At 36.4% G+C, this 25,338-nt stretch overlaps 1 protein-coding gene across 1 annotated transcript in view; it reads right to left on the reverse strand.

Moving 5' to 3' along the window:
- The window catches only part of LOC149144920 (uncharacterized), a 188,224-nt gene extending 181,343 nt beyond the window's left edge, over positions 1–6,881 (reverse strand). The window contains exons 1-2 of the mRNA XM_089452198.1: positions 6,465–6,881; positions 6,042–6,174 (exon numbers count right to left, since the gene is read on the reverse strand). Coding sequence (XP_089308324.1) covers positions 6,042–6,174; positions 6,465–6,496 — 165 coding nt within the window. The 5' untranslated portion in view covers positions 6,497–6,881. The remainder of the gene's footprint in view (positions 1–6,041; positions 6,175–6,464) is intronic.
- Positions 6,882–25,338: the final 18,457 nt, after the last annotated feature.

Consider the following 25,338-nt stretch of genomic DNA (forward strand, 5'->3'; position numbering starts at 1 on the left):
TTGTCAATAGCCTTCAAATTGAGATATCCTTCGTTGTCCTGTAAATGGCCTAATAAATGACCTCAGATAGATTTTTCCTTATGTGCCAAAATCATTCTAGAATTGTTCCAAAGAAACCTATTTCCAGAACAAGAAAAAAGGGTGTCTAGGTAGGGTGGGATCCGCTCCACCGAAACTAGAAAAAAGGATTATATAGGTTGGGATCACCTCCACCGAAGCTAATCAAGAAGCAGGGGTCTTAAACCCTCATAGCCTCAACTCAAGAAAAATCAAAGATATCCAATCCAAATCGATGATGATCAAATGACTCCAACTCTCCTTTATTTATAGATTCCCCCATGGGGCTTCTCTTCCTTAATCAAATGTGAGGGGTTCATGTGCAACCCCCAATTTGGGGTTTTGCCCCAGCCAACCCAAAAATTGGATAATTGGGTTTTCCCCCTTTATCAAGCCTATAGTCTACGGGGTTGGATAGGCTACTTTGTCCCCCTGTAGGTAATTAATCCATAGGGGATATTCACTGAAGTTTTCAGGCCTAGACTCAAGGATATGGATGAAGGGTACGAATCCCAATGACCAATGACCACCGGCCCAAAGAATGGAGATGGATAAAAGAGAAAAATGGAAAGATGTAAGTATGGATTATCTTGGACATGCTACATCAATCAGTGCTTCCCTAGTAGTGCCCTTCCTAAAACCCTAAGGCCTCAAAGGAGGTCCCACTAGACTAGAGTCAAATACTAACCTCCCATGTGAAGGGAACAAGAATATAGTCGAGATTGGTCAATCATCCAGTTTGCGCTGTGATTCATCCTAGTATTGCCCATAACATTAAACGAAAGCACATGATTACAAAAATGGTTGAAGTACCTGTCGATGGATGATCCACCTTCCTTTAAGAAGGCATGCCAGATGTGAGAGAAATCTGACCAGAGTAATAAGTAGAGAAAAATTGCATAATGTTATGTGCTGATCATATAGGGCTGCTCACTTGCTGGCTGTCCAAAGAGGAGAATTTTTTTTCTCCCAGGGGTTACCCTCTTTTTGGTGGGTAACAGTCACAAAGGCAGAAAGGGTTTCCATTCCTATTGCTATAGTTTTTTGTTCCATAATCAAGCAACTGCAAAGGAAATACATAATAGAGAAAAGCAAAGGAATAAGGCGACCATGTAACAGTCCGTATCAGGGCACCATGTCGAATGGCTTTGTAAACTTTGAGAATAATAAAAGCAAGGCAAAATCCTTTATTTCTAGTTGGATTTTTTTCCCACATGTTCCTCTAAGGTAAATCATGCATTTTTTATGTTATATGATGTGTTTTTAGTTTTTACCATTATAGTTTTGTAAACTATTCTTATTTCTCAGTTAATTTTAACAACAGAGATGATGTGTTTTTAATATTGTTAAAACATGTCTCTGTTGTGTTCTTAATATTGTTAAAACATCATACGTAAGTAAATCACTCTGTTGTAGAGTATAGTCTCATTGTATTTGTAGCAGTAATATTAATATTTGTTGCGACAAACTGTCCACTGAAATATGCAATGCAGTTTATGCATCATTGGAAAGAAAAGACAAAGCAATGCAGAATGAATAGAATTCCAGAATCCATACAAAGAAATGGAAATTGCGAACTTGTGAAGATGACTAAAGGCAAATAAAACAATTGGTTGAAAATGAGTTTTAATAAATGGATGTCAAAGGTGCATTTTGAAATGGTGATTTAGAAGAGGAAGTGTACATGCAACAAACCAGAGGCTTCATGCAAAAGAGGAAAGAGCATCTAGTGCGTAAGTTGAAGAAGGCAGTGTACAAGCTTAAATAGACTTATAGAGCTTGGTATGTACCATCACTACACATAGAAAGATAAACACATAGAGCAACTGGATTTCAAAGAAGACCACCAAATCTAAATCATACTAGCAACATTCAGCCATATTGACCCTTTCTGTATCTAAATTCATGCAGTGCAGAATCGGTGGATATGTAATACCATAGTTACCAAGATCGCAATAAAATAGCATGGTTACAATTTTTACCATGTGGTGATTTTTGTTGAATTTTTGTAGCCATGGTTGGTCTTCGTAATTAATATTTTAGCCATTGATGTATTTCTAATGATAAATATAAAGCATCTTCTTCATGCTATTGTCAAAAGAGAAATTTTAAAGCATGTGCTTCATGTCCTTTTTGACAAAGAAAATTTGAATTTTTGAAAATTGAATTTTTGGCTCCAAATAAGCCAAGTCGGCCCCAGTCAAGTAAGGAACCTACTCGACCTCTAGAATCACTATATATATGCTACACGACTTCCTCCTCTTGGGCAAATTCGGATCATCACACAAACAAGTATTTCTCTGTTCATCTAGAGAAGGAGACAAGGAAGAAGGACGGCCGAAGAAGACTGAGCTCTCTCTCTCTCTCCATTAGCAGTCACACGTGTGATCTGATTTCCTTCTGTGACCTCGCGCATGTGATAGAAAGGACCAAACTTCTGAGGCATAACAAGAGCTGCAGAACTGAAATTCTTGGGTGCAGAAGGAGGCCGAAATTCGGCCCTAGCAGAGCAGACCAGACCAAGTCTATTGGGAAGATGTTTGACTTGACTAGGAGGAAGTTGGACCAGGTTTGACCAAGTCTACTTTGCTGGTCAGTTTGACCTTGTGATTGACTAGAAGATCTAGGTGTGTCTCTTGTTGAACTGAACAATTTCTCTAAGGAAAAGGTTGTTGGGTTTCCCCCCATGTGGGTTTTCCCAGGGTAAATGTTTGTGTTCTTGTTTGGCTATCTCTTTATGATCCTATTGGCATTTAGTTTCTATTGTTGAGATCTTTTGTGTAATTGCTTTATGATGAATATGAATGCAAAATAAGAGTAACTAAAGAAATCATAAGAAGTAATTATCAGTTTAGAAGATCCTATGAAAAATCAACAATTTTATCGCAGGTAAAAATTGCCAATTTTTTGCCTGCCAAAAAAAGTGTCGTTTTACTGCAGAAATCGTGATAAAACCATGACATGACAATCACATATGGTTCAGCTGACCAATAAACCAATATAAATGATCTAATTAATTTCAAAATCGACCCGAAAAACCACACAAAAATCTCAAAAAAATGATAATAATAAAAAAAACCAAATTTTTTCATTTAAAAACCTATAGATATCTGGTTAATTGGTTAATCATCATTTCAAGGAATTGAATTAGTTTTGATTGTTGATTGCACATTTTGAAGCTTGTATTCTCCAACACAAGTAATTTTGTTTTGGGGGGGAGAGGAGGGCATTCTGTCGCTTAAATTCTTCAATACAAGTGACTTTTTGGGAGATAACACTGGCTGTGTAACATGTTTCTGAGTTACATTGTTTCTGGGCCATGACAGTGCAATTTTGGGTTCTCATTTTTCACTGCATTTCACCTTCAGAGTCCAGACTCTAAATGTAATAAATTCAGGTCCTTCTAAGTTCTATCTAGATTCTATCTTGCAACCAAATTTTAATAGTGGATATAGTGAGCAGTAGCACGCTGCTACATCCTGCTTGTAGCTTCCATTCTCCTACGAATACTTGGAGAGCATTTGAATGATCATTTTAGTTCATTAACATTTGCTTATGCAATTCTGCGATGAATACTGGCAGAAAGTTTAAACTTGAAACAATAGACTACATCACTACACTGTATATTAATATAACCCTACTATATCAGTGTAAGATATGTGATTTTTCTGTTTCTATGAAATGTATACTTCCATATTTTAATACTATTAAGTTTTTCTATGTTGTATTTTCCCGTACCAAATTGTATTCATATTCAAAACTTGCAAACTATGATATAAATCTATAAATAAATATCAAAGATGATAATGATAATGATAATGTAATGGTGATTGATGAGATCATCATTACAGGTAGAAATACATATATGATTGAGGAACTGAAGGGGGAAATGCATGCAGCCTTTGAAATAACGAATTTGAGCCTACTTCATTATTATTTAAGAGTAAAAGCATGGAAGATGGGTGACAGGTACCTTTATATCACAAAGGAGTACATCTAGAAGATGCTAAAAAGGTTTAACGTGGCTAATTCTAAGTCAATGGCATCTCCAATATAAATATGAATGAAGTTATGAGAGCATTAAGGTTTAAACTTTAAAGCAATAGATGATGCAAAGGTGTATAGACAACTGATAAGAAGTATGATCTGCTTTATTATAATTAGACCGGATTTAGTCACACAATTGTGATTATTTTGCAGTTAATCGCATGTCCCAAAGATGTTCACTGGAAAGCAGGAGAAGGATTTTAAGGTATGTGAAATACAGTACATTATAGACTTGACTATGTACAGACCAGTGACTTCAAGTTGGTTGGGCATACAAATTCAGATTGGGTAGGTTACCTAGATGTAAGGAAACTTACCACAGGTTACTCATTTAGTATGGAAACGGGAGACATTTCATGGATTAGTAAGAAACAACCAATTATTATATTGTCTTCCATAAAAGCTAGGCACAAAGTAGCAGCTGATTCAACAAGAGAAACATACAGCTCAAGTAGGTTTTGGGTGATACAAACCTTCAAAAAACTCAAGCCACACCCCTCTATCATAACTCGTAATGTAACTCGAGTTATGAAGAATTAAATCTTCCATGCCATAACCAAGCATATCAGATCCATCACCACGTTATCAGAGAGCGAGAGGTAAACAAAGAAGTGGAAGGCCTATATTGCAGAATAAAAAATAGCCTGCAAACATCTTCACGAAGGCATCATAAGTTATAGGGGTTTAGAGATGTGCTTGGCTTAAAGGAAAATAAAATGATCATTAAGGCAAGTGTGAGAGCATATAATTCTCATTTTAGAATAGGATCGAGATGAGATAAGATGAGCAGGACAGATGCAACTTGTTTACTTTGGGTTGATCTATTTTTGACGAAATAGTTTTTCTTATCTCGACAGTCAAATTTGAGACAAATTTTGTGCCGTGCATCCATGTTATTGTGCAAATTTCTTGTGATAAACTACTCTCTTGTGTTCTGCCTCGCGCATGGGCATTGTGTAACAGAAATCCAACAGAAAGGAAGTTGAGAATGTTTAATAAGTCAAAGGTTGATCGTGGATAACTTGTATAGGCTTTTAAGGATGTTAACAGGGTAAGAAAATATGATTCCTTTTCTTATCCTACAGTAGTGTTTTCAAAGAGGTTCTGTTCACCCCTTTAACGGCCAAACCAGTACAATTCTATGCCTAGTCCTCACCCATTTGATGGCCAACCCAGTAAGGTTCTATACCTAGGTCTCAATAATCTACCAAGCAGTATAAAATTATAAAATGGTTGCATACAACTGACAGAGATCTGTTGGCACAAGGGTTCAGCTCAATTGGTTATCACCAAAGTTGTTGAGCATTTAGCTAGTTCCATGCCAGCAGGTGCCCAGTTCAAATCCCCCTGGGTTAGCTGCACTAATCTAAGCTGACTGTCTTACCAGGGATGCCATGCACAAAGGTGGAAAAGCATCCTTTGGGTTTCTCTACAAGATTTCCTTCGAAAACTTAAAAAGTGATGTAGATCTGCTATTGGTTGGAATCAATTTTAAAGAACCTGCAGTTTTTTGAGAAATTTCAAGAACGACACAATTTACAGGTGAAGGGGAAAACGTGCAACATCCAGGCAATGAAGGACCAGCCACTGGCCAATTAATTAAAACTGCTAACAAGTTTTTTTCGTTGGCATATGGCCTTTGTTAAAGAAGTGGGCTCTTTCTTTGGCTTAGATGCCACAACAAAAGGGTACCTGTTATGTCAAACTCCCTCAGACTTTGCACTTGACCGTTAAGCTGTGCCCGCACCCAGATGCGGTGGTCAACTATGATGGCCACATTCGCTCAACAACATGTCTTGGGGGTGTTTTATCAGGTGTTCATACTGAAAGTACTTTGATTTAACCACTTGACCTTCCCCAAAATCTCTAACTGACACACAAATGAACTTAAATAGCAAAACCAAGGCAACTCTATTCAAAAGCAGAACCATACTAACCCGAATTCTGGCACTTGCTTCCTGCCCGGATTGCAAAAGCTGAGCCAGATCCCTCCTCATGTGCTTTATCTGCAAATCTGACTTGTTCTTTAACAACTTCACGCGCGAGATCGCGAGCCTCAGAGTGGTCTTGCTGCCGACAGACCCAATAATAACAAGTACTCACCATAAAAATTAAGTAACAAAGCATTCAAACAAATTCAAGATCAAACCCATTACTGTAATTGAGACTCGATATAATCAATATATGCTCAACTGATCGAAATTTTGATTGGGGTAATAGTGCTCAGTCGTCTGTAACAATATTATGTAAATTCAATTATGTGTATTCATCTCTGTGAAGACACTGTAAAAGCTATAAAAAAAAAGCAAAGCAGCGCAATACTGAATTGATGGGAAAAAAGCACGCATATTTTTTCTCACCATTTTGCAGACTTGAAACTTTTTCCGAACATGGCTTGCAGATAGAGCTTCCTCTGATTAAAGACAGAAGATGCGGTTAAATTATGGCGACGGGATTGAATTGTGAATGGCAGAGAAAGCTATGCAGCAGGCAGCTGATTAGATTGGAGATGTACGAGTAGAGCCGTTTGTGGGAACATATAATCAGACAGAAGATGCGGTTATATTATGGCGACGGGATTGAATTGTGAATGGCAGAGAAAGCTATGCAGCAGGCAGCTGATTAGATTGGAGATGTACGAGTAGAGCCGTTTGTGGGAACATATGTTGGAGAAGGTCTCAACTAGGGAAGGGGAGAGGAAAAGACAGCAGCGATAGGAACAAGTCAGACACCCATTCGAAATCTTACTCAACACAGTTCCGAAAGGAAAGTCAGCTTGAGGTTCCCAATATCTTCATGGAGCAAATTAGTTTAGTTTAGTTTTCCAGCTAATGATTTATTAATTAAAAAAATGTAGTAGTGATCTATAGTCAAATTGGTTCGTTACGCATTTTTGCGCAATAATGTAATGCGAATTGCTTTGATGGCGACAAAATTTATTAGTGTAGGAATATTGACTACAGAGAAAATTATGGTATTTAAAATGATTGATTGGGGGTAGTTTGTAAGGGGATAATTTTCATTTTTAAATATGGTTTATTTTGAGTTATTAATCTATTTTTATATTTGAAAAAAATAGTTATTATTTTAGGTGTTATTTTAAAATAACAATTAATTTATTTTAAATAATGTTTTTTTAATAATATTTAGTTTTAATTTTATACATAAAATTAAATATTATTTATAATTAGTGTTTAATATTTTAGTAAGGTTTATTATCAATTTGATTAATTAATTATTTTTATTAAAATAATAAAATTAATATATATTAGTTTAGATTTATTGTAGTTTTGAATTTATCAATATTATTTATAATTAGTGTTTAATGTTTTAGTAAGGTTTATTATCACTTTGATTAATTAATTATTTTTATTAAAATAATAAAATTAATATATATTAGTTTAGATTTATTTTAGTTTTGAATTTATCAAACATTGAGAAGGATCAAATTTTTCAATATACAAATTTCTTTTTTTTAGTGTAAAACTTGAAGAATGATTTGCACCTCTAAAAATTTGAACACTTAATAAAATCCTAAATTAAGATTGATCTCTTATATATATATATATATATATATATATATATATATATATATAATTTTATTTTATTTTAGCAGATTCAAAATGTATATATATATTATTTTATTTTTGGGGAATCAAAATGTATATTTTATTTATTTGATTTTTTATTTTATTTATATTTGGGTGAGTCAAAATGTTTACATTACATAACATAACATTACAACATCTAGTTGGTATTTATATTTTATTTATATTATTTATTTTATTTTTATTTGATGAGTCAAAATGTTTACATAATAGGACGTTACAACATATCTTCTATATTGGGATGGAGAGTGCCTATCACTGCAATAATATATTTTTTATATTTTTTAAATTTTTATTTGTTCACTTTTTATTTTCAAAGTCTATGAACTAAGTTGATTTAAAAGACATTAAAACACACCATCAACATCATATATGTAATTAACCTTGTTGTGAATGTTGTTGGACATTTGGCCAACTTTGTATTCATCCATGGTTGAACCCCTTAGGTGAGATACAACCAATATAGATTCATCTTAACTCAAGATCTACCAAGCGCCAAAAGGAATCAAATCTCTCGATGTGCAAACATTTCCTTAAATTTTGCACTCAAAAAGAGGTTTGTCTTTAGAGATTTGATCTCTTTGGACTCTTAGTAGATCCGGAGTTAAGATGGATCTATGTTGGTTTATATACCAGAAGTTCTTATTATTTTTCACTTGAGAAAATTTAACTCACACAAAACATTTTTAACTATGATATCAATTTACTTAATTTATATATGTGAAATATTAATTATTTTTTATTTGATAACATTTACTTCACACCCACACAAAAGTAACTTTTAGGCAACATTTTAATTTTGTAATTATTCCAATTTCATGCAACAACATAATAAGAGTTGACCTGTATTTAATTAGTTTCACTATAATGTCCCAAATATATTTTTTGCTGAAAATTACTTCCGAAAATTATGTCGTCAATTTAAATAACAATTTGCACAAATTCAACCGTCAATTTAACGACAAAACTGGAAAATACAATTTGCAACTCAGCTCTGATACCACTATAATGTTCCAAATTGAAATTTACCACATATAACAGGGAAATGTACAAGGAAGCAGCAATAACAAACAAATTCCAAACATGCACAACAAAATACACAAGAAATTAAGCCAAATAACTGAGCCATTTTATTAATGCAGAAATCTGAGTATATAAACAGTAAGGAATAATAGAACCTAGGTCTACTATGCAAACTAGGCAAACCCTAAGTCAGGTCTCACTAATCCAACTGCTAGAAATGGCTCCCACAAAATATTCGCACTCCTAGAAATTTTGTTAACTAATGTTGGAAGGAAACCAAAATTTTGACCTCAATAATGCCTGGATCGATCTGAAACTGCAACCGTGGACTCCCCTCCTATAACCCAGAAAAACCCTGAAAATATTTGGCCTCACTCCAAGCCAAAATTGAACCCACAATGTGATGCAAACTACCCATCTAACGAGCAATACGCCCTACTACAAGAATCTATGATTCTGAACTGAATATTGCATGGAAAAATTTATGAAATTAGCTATAGACTCCTCACACCCAGACCAACAAAACCCATAAATCTTTTGGTCAAATTTCAACCTCTCGTAATTACCCAAAAATCAAGTGCAATCACCCACTGCTCAACTCTACGTCCCACCGGAAAATCTACAACTGCATCAACCCAAATCCTCCACCAAAATAGCTAGAAACCACTGAGAAATATCCTTGAAATGATAGAGTGAGAATTCCAACTATTTCCCGGTACAAAGCTACAACAACTGCTTCAGCAAAACTTTCCCAATAAAACCCATGTGTAGGCCCTAAGAAAGAATAATTCAACCCACACAAATGCAATAATCTCGGGCTTTGAAACTCTACAAGGAAATTTGTCCTCCTCCAAGCGAAATTCCTGCAAATTCTTGAGGCAAATCTCCACGACAATTTCCTCCTCCAAGCAAATCTCTTTTTGCTATTGTGTCCTAAAAAAATCACCCCACCTGATGCAGAGATGAAATGACTCACAAAATTCTGGAAAAGAAGTGTCCAATCAGCTCCAAATTTCTCTCCTAGAGTGACACTCTAGGTTCACTAAAAGAGAGTTGGGATTTTCCGCTTGGACATCCATGTGCTAAATAGCATTGGTTGACTTGGCTCAACAACTCAAGTAAACCTTCCAACTCTGAAATGAAATGTCAAAACTAGAATTATCAAAATGAGGCTCTAGCCTTCCTTTGATTGTTGTTTTCTCTTCCTCATACCATGGTTCGATTTCTTTCACATTGTTATCTTTGATAACTTTTAGATAGCTTGGAGTAAGTTTGTCAAATTAGTTAAGTTTTTTTTAATTTATTCTCTAAAAATAAAATAGATGTATAAAATGTCAATTTGGTCACCTATGTTAATGTATAGAGTCAAAATGAGTCCAAGTGGGGTCCATAATAGCAGCTAAAATCCAAATTTTCATTTGTGTTAGGCTGATTTGATCATGATTAGGATTTAGCTACTTTTGTTAGATTTCGTAGCAAATCTATCACTTCTACCACTTATCCCGCTACGAAAGTCTGTTGATGTTAGCAACGGTTAATGTTTTCTTAAACACGGGTTAGAGTCTTTATGGATCCTGAGTATGTGTCAGGATTTACCTTTTGTTCAATATCCCTAAATGATACACACTGCCAAGCCTCATTCACCATCAGTTTCATTTCCATTTCGAGTTGCTCTTGCTATCATAGGTAGGTCTAGCTGTCATAGGAGAAACTGCAAGTGGTAAGAAGGAGCTTTCTACGTGCTGCAGTCATAACACAGAAGAAACAGTACATAGGAGGCTTTGTGGTACGCTATGAACCCACGGACATGAAGTTGTTGGAGGAAGACTTTGTTTTTGTTCAATCCTTCGCTGGTGTGGGATGCGTGCATTTTTTGCTAGAAGTTGCAGGGTTTCCATGGGTAGATTGCCAACGATTTTGCCATAAATTTCACAGGAACATAAATGAAGGTTGGTTTGCTGAATTTTGTAGTATCCCCTGATACAATTGCCCATGCTACAAAGATTCCTAGGTCTGGTGAGATGTGGTTCAAGGTTCATAAGTTCAAGCAACTCAATTGTGATGATTTTCTCAAGGATGAATACAAAGGAATTGACATGACCGCTGACATTTCTAGGGTTTGCCTCAAAGAGCATTTTTCCAAATTTTTAATGGTCATCTAGAAATATTTTACATGTGAAGGTAGGTTCAATATGGTTTACCAATATCACTTCAGATTGCTCTTACATTTCACAGGTAAACAACCTCTGGACATTCCTTTTTATCTTTATAGGAGTTTGGGAAAGATGGATGACAAAGTCCAGGCTAAACCTAATGCTAGTAATACTTCTCTTTTCCATCATGGCCTCATCAAATTGCTTGTTGTAGAAGAACTAAATAAACTAAATAGAGATTGGCTCACCTTCTTGTTCTTAAGTGGTTATGAGCTAGATCTTGCCACCCCTTCTAGAAAAACTTCAAAATCTTAGTCAACAACTCCTAGGGAAGAGAAGCAACCAGAAATTGAACCTTTAGCAGAAACTTTGACAAGCACTAGGAAAAGGCTAACCAGAAAACAGATTAAAGGGAAAGGTAAATTAGTTGATATTCTAGAAGCCATTGAAATTGAAGAAGGTCCAGTTTTGCAGCCTTTGCAAGTAACAAAAACAGAAACTCAGAAAAAAGAGCAAGAGGGCCAAGAAACTTGATTTTACACAAGAGGAACAAGGTTTTATCTTTAGACCAAGAAAGCCTGTAACAAGATCAACACAACAAACAAAAAAGATGCCAGAAGAGCCCTTTGAAAAAGTGGAACCAGCAAAGAGAAGACAAAGGAAAGAGCCTATGCAAGAAAAAACCCAGATAGAAGTTCTATAGGAACAATTGAGAGAGGCTAGACAAGAAGTGATAAATTCTAAACTTTAGTTTGAGAAGTTGCAAAGGGAGATGTCAAAACAGATAGACTTCTATGATAAAGTTGCAGAAGAATCCGAAGAGGCAGTGGATGAAACCAGAAAGATGCTAAAGAGGAATCTACCTTTGCAAAAAATGTTGAAGCATATGTACAAAAGGAACAGTTGGTTGCAAGCAGACAAGAAAAGATTGCAGGGACAAGTCAAAGCCTTAGAGACTCAAATTGAAATGATCAAAGCTGAGCTTTTAAAGAAAGGTCTCAAGATTTTTGCTGAAATAGATGCCACCCCTTGAAAATGGTAACATCCTTAATTTTTTCCTATGCTATGTTTAACCAATAATTTTAGTAGTATACAGGCTTGTATAGGCTATTAGAAATGACATGGAGGTGGAAGAAATCATGAAAAGGCAAAATCTCATAAAGTTGACAGTTTTGTAGCAACTCCCCATATTGAAGGTGAATATTTGCTACGAAATTGTTGTAGCTTTTCATGGAGGAAAAAGCAAGTTTAAACCTCAACTAAGGGAGTGTAAATGGCATGTGTTTAGCTAATAAACATCAATGAAGACTTCAACACTGTCAAAAAGGTCAAATAGCTAGTAGAAAGGTGTTTTTTGAAATTTTCTACCAAAGTTTGCTACGGAACTGTCCAACTCTATTTTTTCTGAATTATAAATTTTTGATTAGTTTTGATTGGGCATCAAACAACAAGGCATTAGATAGACTATAGGTCATAGGAGTGTCCACATCATCAACCAATGGATTCCTATTTTTCAGGAAGACAGGTCAGTAGGTCAAACAGGTTAGCATCCACATGGCAAAATCTCAGCACATTAGTAGTTGTTTGCATTCGATGAGGGTCACTAAAAGAATTTGTTGAGCTCATAAATGATAGGAGACTCCTATTTGTATTCAAATTCTGTTAAAACAGAAATATCCCTATAAAGGCTCCATGTTTTGTAATTCAATTAAAATTAGGTCTCTTAGTTATGCATCGAAGTCTAGCCCAGGTGGCAGATTATTGTAATGGAGACCTCACTCTATATATGTGTAACTTTTTCACTTTGAAGGGGTGGAGGGATGATGTGAGAGGACCATCTTTGTAAACCTTTTTCTTCAGTTAATATACATTTGCAACAGACTGTCTTTTTCACTTGAGATTATGTTTTGGCTCATATATTTTTCTCCATGTTTTGTATGTTGTTATTAGTTTCATAGCAATTTGATTACTTGGAATTCATGTTACATGCTCCAACTTCCTTCATTTGTTGTGTTTTACTGTAAAAGTTTTATTTCACACCATTTTAAAGCCAAAATTGCCTCAGCTTCCATGAAAATAGTGTTGTTTGTAATTGATTTTCTTTAATTGACTCCATGCCCAATGGTGGTTGTCATCACACTCTTTCACCTGCAAAATCACATGAAAAGTACAAAGTTAGCCTTCTAAAATTTTGATTTTTAGATTGAAAATATTATTGGTATTTTGAGAGATCCCTCTCAGACTCGAAGGGCTAGCTTTCAGTTAAAACTTGGTTTGAAATAGTTATGCTTGTTTGGAGGTTGTCACAACCCAGCTTGTCTAGCCTAGTGATAACACACACTATGATTTGATACCATGGTTTGATTCTTCCTATGGTTCGATTTCCATTCTTGGTAATCTCCACAACTTACCTTCACTTCAATTTTTCTTCTTTTCCTAAGTCCCATCCATTACCTTTTCTCCAAAATTTATTTAATATATCCACTACTTATTTCTCCTAATTTTATTTATCTAAATATATATATTAATCGCCAAATTTGCAAAATTGGGAATTTCCCTGTCAAAAAAATTAATTGGGGACATTGCATTCACATTTTTTTTTTCTAAGTAAAGACTAAATCTATTAAGAGAAAATGAAAATAAAGTTACAAAGAGGCAGAGGCCTCAGACAAGAGCATATGAATGCTTTCAGGAGAACTGGGCCATCCCAAACTTGGGAAAAGACCATTACAGTGATGCATAAACCAGCCATAGAAGCCTGACACAGACTGGTAAGCCATGGAGCAGAATTAGGATAAACCCTTTGAAACATCAAAAAACCAAGCCTATAGATAGCAAAACTGTACATGTCAGCCGGGAGACCATAAAATATTGAGCCAAAAAGACATAAAACCAGATTGTCGAACCACCTGAGCAGAACCAGAATCTTAAACTTCTGAGTCACAAAGACATGGAACCAGTTTGCCTGACCACCGATACAGAGCCTGAACATCCAAAAACAGAAGAGACCGAACCTGACCCACGACCAAAAGGAAAATTCTGAGCAGACAGGAAGGAGACCAGGTGGCATCATCACATAGGGATGTCCTGGTCCAGTGGCTCCTCGATGACAGGGCATGCATTGTCATGCCAAAAAACACCATCACGTTCCACAACACCCACTCCGCTGCCATCAGGAGGAACCGACTCAGGATGGGTGCCATTGGAGCTGGCAGCGAAAGCCATGAAACATTGACTGTATGAGGGTTGCCACCTGGTGGCTGCGAAGTGCTAGGATTAACCCCCTCACCGTGCGAAATGCCACACCCCTCCACCTTACCTTCATCAGCAAAAGTCTGTCCAGAGCCAAGGCTAGTCGCACCTCTGAGAGCGCCCTCAGGATGCTCTACTACATTACTCACCGGAGGCCGAACCAAAGCTTCTTCCTCAGAGAAAATTATGGCAATATTAGCAGAAATAATGGGCTTATTTAAGCTACTCTGAAATTTGAAGTGGGTAGATTAAAATGCATTATGCGGGAAGGGATTTCTAGTTAGGCTGGACGGGGAGAAGGCGTTTGGGACGAAGGCGGAGAGACATGGGGCAAAGGCTGATCTACAGAATGAGTTGTTCGAGGCCACGCATGACCACCCCTATTTCCGCCATGACGGCTTCTCATTCTATGCCTGACCATGGTTAGGCGACAAGGGGAGAGCACAGAAGCGTAGAAACCTCTAGGAGAATGCCGGGGGCTAAACTGCACAACAGGAATCTGAGGAATGCTTAGAGAGCAAGACAAAGAGTGGGAGCCAGCCATCCCAGAACCCGAATGAAGAACAGCCAGGAATCAATATTGAACCTCTGAGAACGAAATCCTGCAGGGGAATCCAGCAGGAGGCAAGCAACGAATATGAGACGGGGCACAGGCAATGGAATTGAAAGCCGAAAACTCCATGATAAAGCCAGCTCCTACGATGTCTCGGCGGATGTGAGCATTAATATCAACCTGCAGACTGATCTGCTCGCACCTGATGTGAACCATCATGTGCCAGGTAAGGTCTTGGAGATTAGCGCTGGCCAGCAGCTGGCATGGCTGAGCGCCGTCGCTCATTAATATCTCCATTAATGAAATCTGAAATCACCCGCTTCCGAGTGACATGACATTCACATTATGGCAAATAATCTTATTAGATTTTTTACATTGCATACAAAACCTAATCAAATATTTTTTTGCAATGTCTGGTGAGGGATCAAAGCAAAGTGGAATGAGGAATATGGTGTCGCTAAGTTTTATAGTGGGGTGAGTTTGTTGTCCCATTGTGAAAGGAGGCAAAACGAATAATCTTACTTGATTATTATAGGCTACAATTTATATAGTTTAAGAATTTTTGAAGAACAAACAATACTTTATTAAATTTTTGGATATTGATACTCCTTCCTCAAACCAAACTTATACTCTTTTTGTTTTATTGAATTAAGTATTCCAATTTCATGCAACATTTTACATGTAATAAGAATTGGAATTTTAGTTTTGTAAGTATTCCAAATTCATGGAACATTTTACACATAATAAGAGTTGACTCATGTTTTATTAGTTTCATGTTTTGGCAAATAATCTTAAATGATTGTTTGCATTACATACAAAACCTAATCAAATATTTTATATGTAATGTCTGGTGATCGATCAAAGCAAAGTAGAATGAGGAATGGGGTGTTGGTAAGTTTTATAACTGTGTGAATTTGGTGTCCCAATGTGAAGGGAGGTAGAATTTACAAACAAATAATTTTATTTCATTATTATAGTCATATTTCATTATTATAGGTTATAAATTATATAGTTTAAGAATTTATGAAGAACAAACATACCTTAATTGAATTGTGATTGAATTTTTTGACACTGATACTCCTTTGTTAAACCAACTTGTTGACGTTGCGATCAACACCCTCCAAAATTTTACCTACACTTGAGTTTTGGAGCCTACTAAGGATCTTACGATCTGTCATTCAATGGTCACTTCATTGTTGATTGATATTATGCTAAGAGTTTAAGTCTTCTTCCAGGGTTCTAATTGTCAAAGTCACTTGCTCACACATGCTCAGTCCTTGATGAATTCATAAGCTCACTTATTTTATGAAAGCTTGAATAGGCATATTGCAGTCCATCAAGACAAGGCATGTGTAATGTTCAACCTAGGTCGACAGTTAGTGCACACCTTCCATTGACAATGTCCCTCACTTTGGTTTCAATTGTACTTCTATTTCGGTGAGTTTTCTCAACTGTCGCTTTTGCACACCTTTTTTTCAAAAGTGTCGCTTTAATATTCGCGATTGTCACTTTTCCTTGTTTTCACTTTAAAAAGTGGTGTTTTCATGTTATATTCGCTATAGCATGTGTCGCTTTCAATTTATTTAGCTTTTGCAGGTGTCGTTTTCACGTTTTCTTACAGTTGTAGGTGTCACTTCTAATCATTTTCACTCATGTATGTGTCGCACCTTTGCACATCATTAGATGTAGTCGTAGGTCCCTCTTCTACATTAGATGGTCTTATATAGCATTAGAATATGTGCTAGACACATTCCTACATCTTAGTGCACTTCTTGGTCGCAGTTGACACTTTTGTTGCAACTTGTATTCTAAGTGTCATAATGTGTCATTTTAATTATCACACTTAGAAATGAGTCTCGTTTTGTTGTCGTTTCAAGGTGTGATTATTGTTCATGAGTCTTGTCCATTCCCTTCACTTGTATTGAGGACTTTCATGTGCGTGATCCATGTTTGATACTCGTTCAATTGCATTTCCCTCCTTTATTATATTAATCCCACACTTAGCCATCTTGGATCTCTTCTTGGTCCTACTGCCCATTGCTAGTTATGAAAGCTTCAATCCTTCAGCAAGTGATGAGAACAAATTATTCATGAGCCTCATTTATGATATCTCTTCCTCCTACACTTGTGCACTGATACTTTCTTAAGACCACCTTCTATAACTGCACATTGAGAGTCTTTAAAGTATTGTCACCTAACCCTTCTTGCTTGCACTAACTCACCACACAGAGTTTTTCAAAATTCTACCTTGTATAACGCATGAAGCATTTCTAGTGGCCCTCTGTAAAATTCAATTGTGCCATACAAGGTCTCTTCCCTTTCCCAGGGTAAAGTGACTTCCTTTTTGTTACTTGCCTTAGCCAGCTATGCAGTCTCCTCTTCTAGTGAGCCCTCTTGGGCGCAGGGCGCATCTTTAGTCAACAGTCAACCATTGTTGAAGAAAATTGCACCCAACAAAAGGATATCCCTTTCAAAGCGCACTTCTGGAAAACAAGGACCCTCTGAGCGCACTTCGGGAAAACAAGTACCATGTGAGCACACTTCAGGAAAACAAGGACCAGCTGAGTGCACTTCGGGAAAACAAGGCCCCTCTGAGTGTTCTTCTGGAAAACAAGGACCCTTCATCCCTTCTAAAGTGCACAATGCAATGTCAATCAACAAGCCTTAAACCCTTGTTCACTAACTTCCCCTCTACGTTGAACACCTGTTCAAGTCTCTGTCTCTTAGCGGATGGAACAATATTAGTGGACAATGGAGCTTCCTGTTGATCACTATTGAAGAAAATTGTGCCTTCCTTTATGCCTACCTCTTAGTATAGCACATGGTGTATTTTTAGTCAATAAGATATCACCCTTTTCCACTGAGCTCCCTCACTGGGCCCAGGACTAAGTCTCGTCCTACCTTTTGAGTGCATGGCACACTTTTAGTCCGCAGTCAGGGCCTCCCTAAATTAATGTGAAGCTCAACTACACTCTCATTGTCTCCTTCTCATTTGAGCCTATTGCATGGTGTATTTTTAGCCAGCTAGCTCATCACATTGCCTCTTGCACTTGCCCACTACGTTGCACCTTGAATAGCCCCTCCTCATAGCACATGGCACAATTTTAGTGAACAGTTGTGCTTTCCTAAGCCATTGTTGGGCTCAATTGTGCCCTCCTCATCAAGCCCTTCCTTCTCAGTCCTTTCACAGACCTATCATAAGTAACTTCTTCCATGAGCAAAGTAGGGATAGAATGGATGCATTTTCATACTGATCTTACCTTGTCATGAGTAATCTTCATTGGCAGGTGTCCCATCTCAACATGACAAGATGATATGCTCAAGGGAAATGTAAAGGAGAAGACACAAAGAAGCACTTGTAGAGAAGAGGCACATAGAAGAACTATCATGAATACATGAAGCAAGTCTTGGACCATGACAGAATGGAGACATTGCATGATAACTCAAAAGGTCTTGATACAGATCTCTGACCCTTTGGAGGGTGAAGATGAAGAACAAAGTGGATATTTCATCAAGAATGCAAGAGATGGAAACAAAGAAAGCATCTTGGCATTGCCACATCATCATGAAGTTCCATGTCATCAATGCCAAGCCATGGCTTGTACCAGGGTGATCTTAGTTTCATGTTTGTTCATGTGTCTTGCCACCTCATTTTTTGATGTAATGATGTATTATCAAAAGGAAAAGTAAAAAAATGTAATGTGTGGAAGTCCAAGGGTCACATGTGGAATGTGAAAAGTCACATGTGGATAAAAGAGTCATATAGAAGTCCAAAGGTCACATTAGAAGTTCAAGAGTCACGAGGGTAGTTCAAAATTCATGGGGATATGAAGGGTTATTCCTCTTGTTATAAAAGAAACCTCATAACTCAAGCAAAAGGATTTTGGAGGCTCGGGCTTTGGAGAGTTAGCTTTGGATTCTTTAGCTTGACATAGGGGAGAAGATCATTCCTTGGAGCTAGTGGCTCACCATTGTAAATGTGTACTTGGATCTTTCACCTAATAATTGAAGCTCATCAAGCCAAGACATTTTCATGTGTATATCATGAATGTTTTAGGACTATTCTTGGGATGTTTGCGGTATATGTTAATATTCATATGTACTAAAGAAATTGAACTATTTCAGTGGCTTTGGTGCTCATCTTGTTGAATGTGTGTTGTATTTACTTGAATGATTGTTGTGTCTATGTGAACTATTTCGCTAGATAACTAACAAATCTTTATTGCTCTCATGTGTCTCTCCTAGGTTAGTACTATTACTTCCTTCCAGAGACTCACTCTTCTGCCCCCTCTCATGAAGGTCTCCTTTTTCACATTACAATTGGTGTTTCATAGTGTCAACTCACTTGCAGATTCCATAGGATATGTGTGTAATTTCTTATGTTATTCATTGTAGCCAAAACAAACCTTGAGTTATGGTGGTCGGGTCGATACTCTATATGGGGCTCCTCCAAATAGTGTGAGGTCTAATTAGGACTTCACATCAGGGAGACCCCTTATATGTTGGTGGTATCCAACACCCTCAACACAACCTTATACTCTTTTTGTTTTATTGAATTTTGTACACACTTAATTTTCTTTCGTTATTAATATTATTATTGTATATATGTTATTTTTGTTGAAAATCTTAATTGAGTTGACATAATCAATATTATTCTTTATTTTTCATTAGTTATGTTGAAATTGTAGCAAGGAATGGCTTATTTGACTTGTGCCTTATTCAAATATGCTAATTCAAATTCAGTCTCATAGATACTTGAGTTAGTTGTCAGTTAACATGTGTGGTGTGGTTTGTCACTAGTTTATTGTCAGTTAACATGTGTGGTGTGGTTTGTCACTAGTTTATTGTCAGTTAATTCGAGTTAGATGGCTTTAGTTGAGTTGTGTACTAGTTGATAACTAAAATTTAGCTATCTAGTGGAGTTAAACTCCAGTGCCTGTCACATAACTAATCTCTAGTTCTAGAGTAGAGATAGGTTTGAGTTCTTGAGTTTAGTTGAGTAGTTTAAATTTTGGGAGAACTTTTCAAATGAAGCTATGTAGAGGATTTTATATCTTGTCCTAGTAAGAAAAGTTTCGGGTTGACTCTCCACCCATCATCAGGGACTAAGAATTTGAGTGATCACAAACGAGCATTGTGTATTCATTATAGAAGAAATATTTAAAACTAGTCGTTAAATAATAATATTATAATAATAAACTAGGAAAATTGAATAACTGTGAAAACATACACTCTCTCAATTTGACTTTTATTAACTCAATTGACTCTCAGTTAACTAGTTGCAGCTACTAAATTTAGCCCTAGTAGGTCATGCAATTCGAATTTCCTATTGAGATTGAATGAAGGCACAAATCTATTTATTCATTGTACATAGGTTTTTGTGTAGAGAGCTTGAGAAGCAAGCATAGCAATTCTTTTGGGAATTGCACAAGGAAATAGGATAAATTCTTATCTTTAGGGGCAAATTTTAGCTAGGAAATAGGAGCTCCTAGCAGGCCTTATTTGCCTAAGTGTTGGGCAAGTCTTGTAGAGAGTTGATTAGTATTGCAGGGAGCTTCAGGCTTGAAGCAAATTATATGTAATAGGTCAGAATGCTCAGTTGATTTAATACAAGCAAGAGTGGTTTTTCCTAGTTTGGTTACCCAGATAAATTTTGTGTTCTATGTGTGCTTGCGTTTCTATTTATTGTTTTCTTTCCGCAAATTTTTGGTAGAGAAACCTTATGTCTTTTGTTATCAATTTTATCTCATAAGCAGTTGCAAGGTTTCAAGGATTTTCTACAAATTAACCGACATATGTTTTTTAATGTTATGATATATGACAACATCTCCCTCATCTATTGGGTTGTACAACACCTCTCGGTGCAATGACTTAGTTCATTTTACAAGAGATGCCATCCAAAAATGTAGGTAAGCGTCACTTGGGTTTTTCACAAGGTTTTCCTACAAAAGAAAATATGTGTGTATCAAGGAGAGATCCCTCGTTAAGGTATCATAGGTCCATCTTAACCCAAATTTATTAAATGCCTAAAAGGATGAAAAAATAAATGAAGCACATATCTCTAAAAAATTCTAAATTTTAAAGGACTTTGATTATTTCTAATTTGCCATAACATATGTATGAATGCTTGTTGTTAAACTCCTTTTTTTCATGTATATGTGTGTGTCCTCTTTAATATTAATCATGAAATTTAATTGCTTTTAAGTGTAAAAAATCTCGTATGGTTACCCTTGTGTAATATACTCATGTTTTTTGGGAGTGGAGGGATCATTATAGATCCCAGTGGACATAAGAAATTAGTTTTAATGGGGAATAGGGAAAATGAAAAATAATCAAGTTGAATCACTTGCTTTAGTTTAAGGATTGAAGCTCCTTGATTCAAGGTGGATCATGAAGTTGATTGTTATTGGAAACTTTAATCATTGTAAGGCACATGTGCAACTTCTTCCATCACTAGATTGCAAGTTAGAAGTGATCATCTCTAAAATCCAATCAAAGGTAAAGATATTTTATAAGGTTGATTTCTCTCACATTTTAAGAGCCCAGAACCATTAAGTTGACAAGTTAGCTAATGAACCTTTTACTTAGAGGTTGGGAAAAGAACGATAAATAGGGGGAAAATTATATCCTCTATCCATTTATTTTATTCATGAGTTATAATCTAAAGTTTATCATGCATCCAAGATTGACAAGTGGCAACGTGAATTCATTATGATAGGTCAAGACTTAAAGTAGGGTGGTTCACATTTACATTCCCACACTTCGCATTTGATTTGGGAGAAGGCTCATATGTTATCCAGATCATCAATGATGGATGCAAGAGGGATATTTTCAAATACCGACCGAGTGATTCCTCCTTTTGGTTCATGCTTGATTCTGGTGTATATATTGTATTTTTCTTATTGTGGTTTTGTGGGATGAGTTCAACATTTGTGGGAATGATATGTGTGACAAGCTCAACATCCCTGAGGAATAATTTCTTTGGTCATGTTTCAGAGGTAAGTAGGTGGATTTTGATTATGGATTTGGATTCTACAATTATTCTTGTTTATGCTTGCATTTCTATTGAAATGTTAACCTATGTTTGTGGATTCTTAGTATGGGCTTGGAAGAATATAGAGGTAAACTCAATGAGGAAGATAGAGGAATTCAGGGTAGAGTGGAATTTCCTCTAATTTCTATTCATATAATTGGAATGTGGGATGATGGAAAATTACTCTCGCCCAAGATAATACCCTATTTGTGAAACCATGGGTATCCGTCAAGTTTTAACTAGATATGAGAGTCTATTGTTGGATAGTTAAACACCTACTTTTAACAAAACTAAGTGAATGTATTCACAAGAGGAAGCCCATAATGATGAGTATGCAGAAATTATAGTGTCGGTAACTCAAAAAATTTGAAATTGATAAGTTCAAGATAGAGTGCATTGTTCTTTAGCATATGATAACAAGTTTGGTGAAAATTTCACAATTAACAACTACATTCCAAAGGCTATCAATTGGATCAATTATAGGTGAAGGTTAAGGGGAATAATCAATGCACAAATATATTAGGAGAATGGACATGGAAGATATGGAGCAAGAATCCAATCTAGGCTCTAAGAATTAGAATTGAGCACATATCAATCACTTCTCTCCTTAATGTTAGGTTTTTTATATGATTTGCAATACTCTTTGGGTACTCAGTTTATTGAATTTCCTGTCCATTCTTGTCTACAAGCTCATACCTGCTTGTGAGCTTGTATCCCATATTCACGAGCTTAGACAATCTCTATGAATCATCGCACTCTCATATTTTCCTAGCCACTAACATGTATCTTCATCCCATCATCTGGCGAACCCTATGGTTCTTGCGTAAGCACTGCCATCTGAAACCTATAGCCATCGAACCTTGTGCATTCCCATAACCCCCTATCCCCATCTATAGACCTCTGCCTAAACCTGTAATTGCCAAATTGGTGTCCAGATATATGACTAATATTCACCTGCAACTCCAGGGTTTATGAAAATGCATATCTAAGGTTTTGACATTTACTAGCTAGTGTTGATTTTGATTTGTTGAGGGACGCAACTAAGGACACAATGAAGCATGTCAATTCCAGGTTATGGGTCGTCAGGCATCCCCAATTCCATTAGGGGATTCACCTCATCAACCTAGCTTGATGACCTAGACGTAAATTATCTAACCATCTCCTTTGTTACAATCGGGAATAGACTTCTCTTTTATAATTGAGATGGTAGACCCCTCAAATGCAGACATCGTCGTGACAATTGATACATAGGATTCCATATAATTTCCCAACAGTAACATTTTTCATGCCCTAATCATGATATTATAACACTTGGAGTCATCAAACCTACCATTACAAATGGAGGTATGTGAACTTACCAATATAGTAGCAAAATTGGAGGTGAAGAACATTTATCTGCAAACACAACTGAAGGAAAGAAAGACCCTCAACCACCTATTTAGTGAAGTCTTGTAAGTGGAACTTCTTAACCTTAAAACAAGCAGGAGGGTATTAGAACTTAGAAGACTACATTTCTACATGAAATTAACTCATGAGCACAGGTACTTAGAGGACAGGTTGAAGCCCCCCTCCTTTGAAAATAATTGAGGAAGTAATACAAGCTAAGCTAGTGGAGAAGCATGCTAGGTTAGCATAGGCTCCCTCTACCTCTTTCGTCCTCAAACCCCATGGTGGTTGGGGCCTTGATTCTCATGGATAGCATGGATCTCCATAGCATTTCCTGAGATAAAGCTTGGCTTGGGTACAACTCCACTCTCTTTCTTTGATCTAGGCCCACAAAAATCGACTTCAAGCCCTCAAAGTTGAATGTAAACTATTCTCTCTCCCAAATAAGTTATTCCTTGATTAAGATATCATTATATCATAGGTTAAGGAGCTCTCCAAAGAGATAGTTACAATAACATGCAAAGCAGGGAAAATGGAGAAGTCATCCAAAACCTTGGAGTAGTTATTTGGAACCCTTTTCCACCTAGGTGGGAATCCCGTCCTAGGGTTTCCAAATGTTGGGCCCAACAACAGAGGGGAAAGATTGCAGAAATCTCCATTAGTTGTTGGATTGGAAATGGGTCTTTCTAGTCATTATTGGGTCTCATGTATGATGTCTTGAGGTTATCAAATGTTCTATTCATCACTAAGACTCATGAGAGATCTATTTGACCTCTCCCAAGCATCATATGGTACCATTAATTCTCAACATGCATACAAGAGAGGAGGAGCTCTAATGATATTAGGGGCTCAAGCAGAGTTGCTTATTTTGTTAGAGACTCCCTCTACAGTGTTAGAAAATCAAAGGGAAAGTAGATTTTCTTACTTAGTAATTACTTGTGAGAGTTAATGTTATTTATTATATTAGTTATTATTTCTTCTTCATCAAGCAATTACACAAACTATTCTTCCAAGATCACAAAGAAGTAAGAGACACAAATATTTAGGCTTTCAAGCCAGGGAAAAACCCCTCAAAAGGGGAAAACCCGAACATCTTCTTCTTATTGAATCAATTCAAAATGAGATATCCAACCCAAGACCAAAAACTTACTTAAAGTTTCCATGTCAACCCTCCTCTCAAGTCAAAGTCCAATACAATCAACTTCCTTCATTCTGCTCAAAATATAATCAACCATTGTCAAGCTTTACTTCAGTCTTGGCCTTGTCACAAACTTCAAGAAACTCGGATTTTCAACCTTGACAAAAGATGAAGGATACTTCATATCTTCTCGACCCTGTCACAAAACTTCAGGATACTCGCATGTGTGACTATAGTGAATCATAATTAGGGTTTGGTCTTCTTGTTCTTTTACTCTCCTTGTTTCTTCTGAACTTTGGCTTATTCTTCCTTCTTATTATCACAAAATTCAGCTTGTTTTGTTCAAAATTTCATGGATCCAATTGGTTGAAGTTTCACTTATATATATAGTTGTCCACTAGGTATCAAACAACCTCATAGGCCGACTTTGACTAAGAGAGGGTTGACTTTAACTTTTTGTCTCTTTTAGACAAAAATGAAATTCCTTTCTTTTTCTTAGAAAACGTAAAAAGTGACATGACTCAACAGTAAAGGATTTTGACTCTTTTTTACTTTTAAAGCATGAAGAACATGCTCGGATAGGAATAGAATAGAAAATAGATTTATTAATAGCTTTTCTTTCATTATGAAGACTGACACTAGTTACATTTTTCCAACACTCCCTCTTAACTAGGGAGGTATTCATAATGACTCAATAGGTCTATCTCAAGTTAAAATATTCACATAAGAAGAGATATATATTGATAAGCATCAACAATGATATTATCATCATAGCTAACATTGTCACATTACTAAGGCCTTGACAGGTACACTTTATCTTTCCACAAGACCAGAGCTCAATGTTAAGAGGCATTCCATGGGACACCACACTGCCTCACCGAGATACATACTCCACCTAGGATTCCCAGAGTATATCCTCGACCGGACCATTTCCCTCAAGGAAATGTTTGTCCATCAAACCATTCTTTATCCAAGTCCATGTACTTGAATTAGGATCTCCAACCTAATCCATCACAATACATGATTCAAGAATGTTTGTCCAAGATGCTTATCCAATCCACCATTCTCCTTATCCATGTTCATGTACT

This window comes from Pinus tabuliformis, chromosome X, assembly GCF_031772625.1.
Source record: "Pinus tabuliformis cultivar Carrire ecotype Pingquan chromosome X, CPIR1, whole genome shotgun sequence".
Taxonomy (NCBI): domain Eukaryota; kingdom Viridiplantae; phylum Streptophyta; class Pinopsida; order Pinales; family Pinaceae; genus Pinus; species Pinus tabuliformis.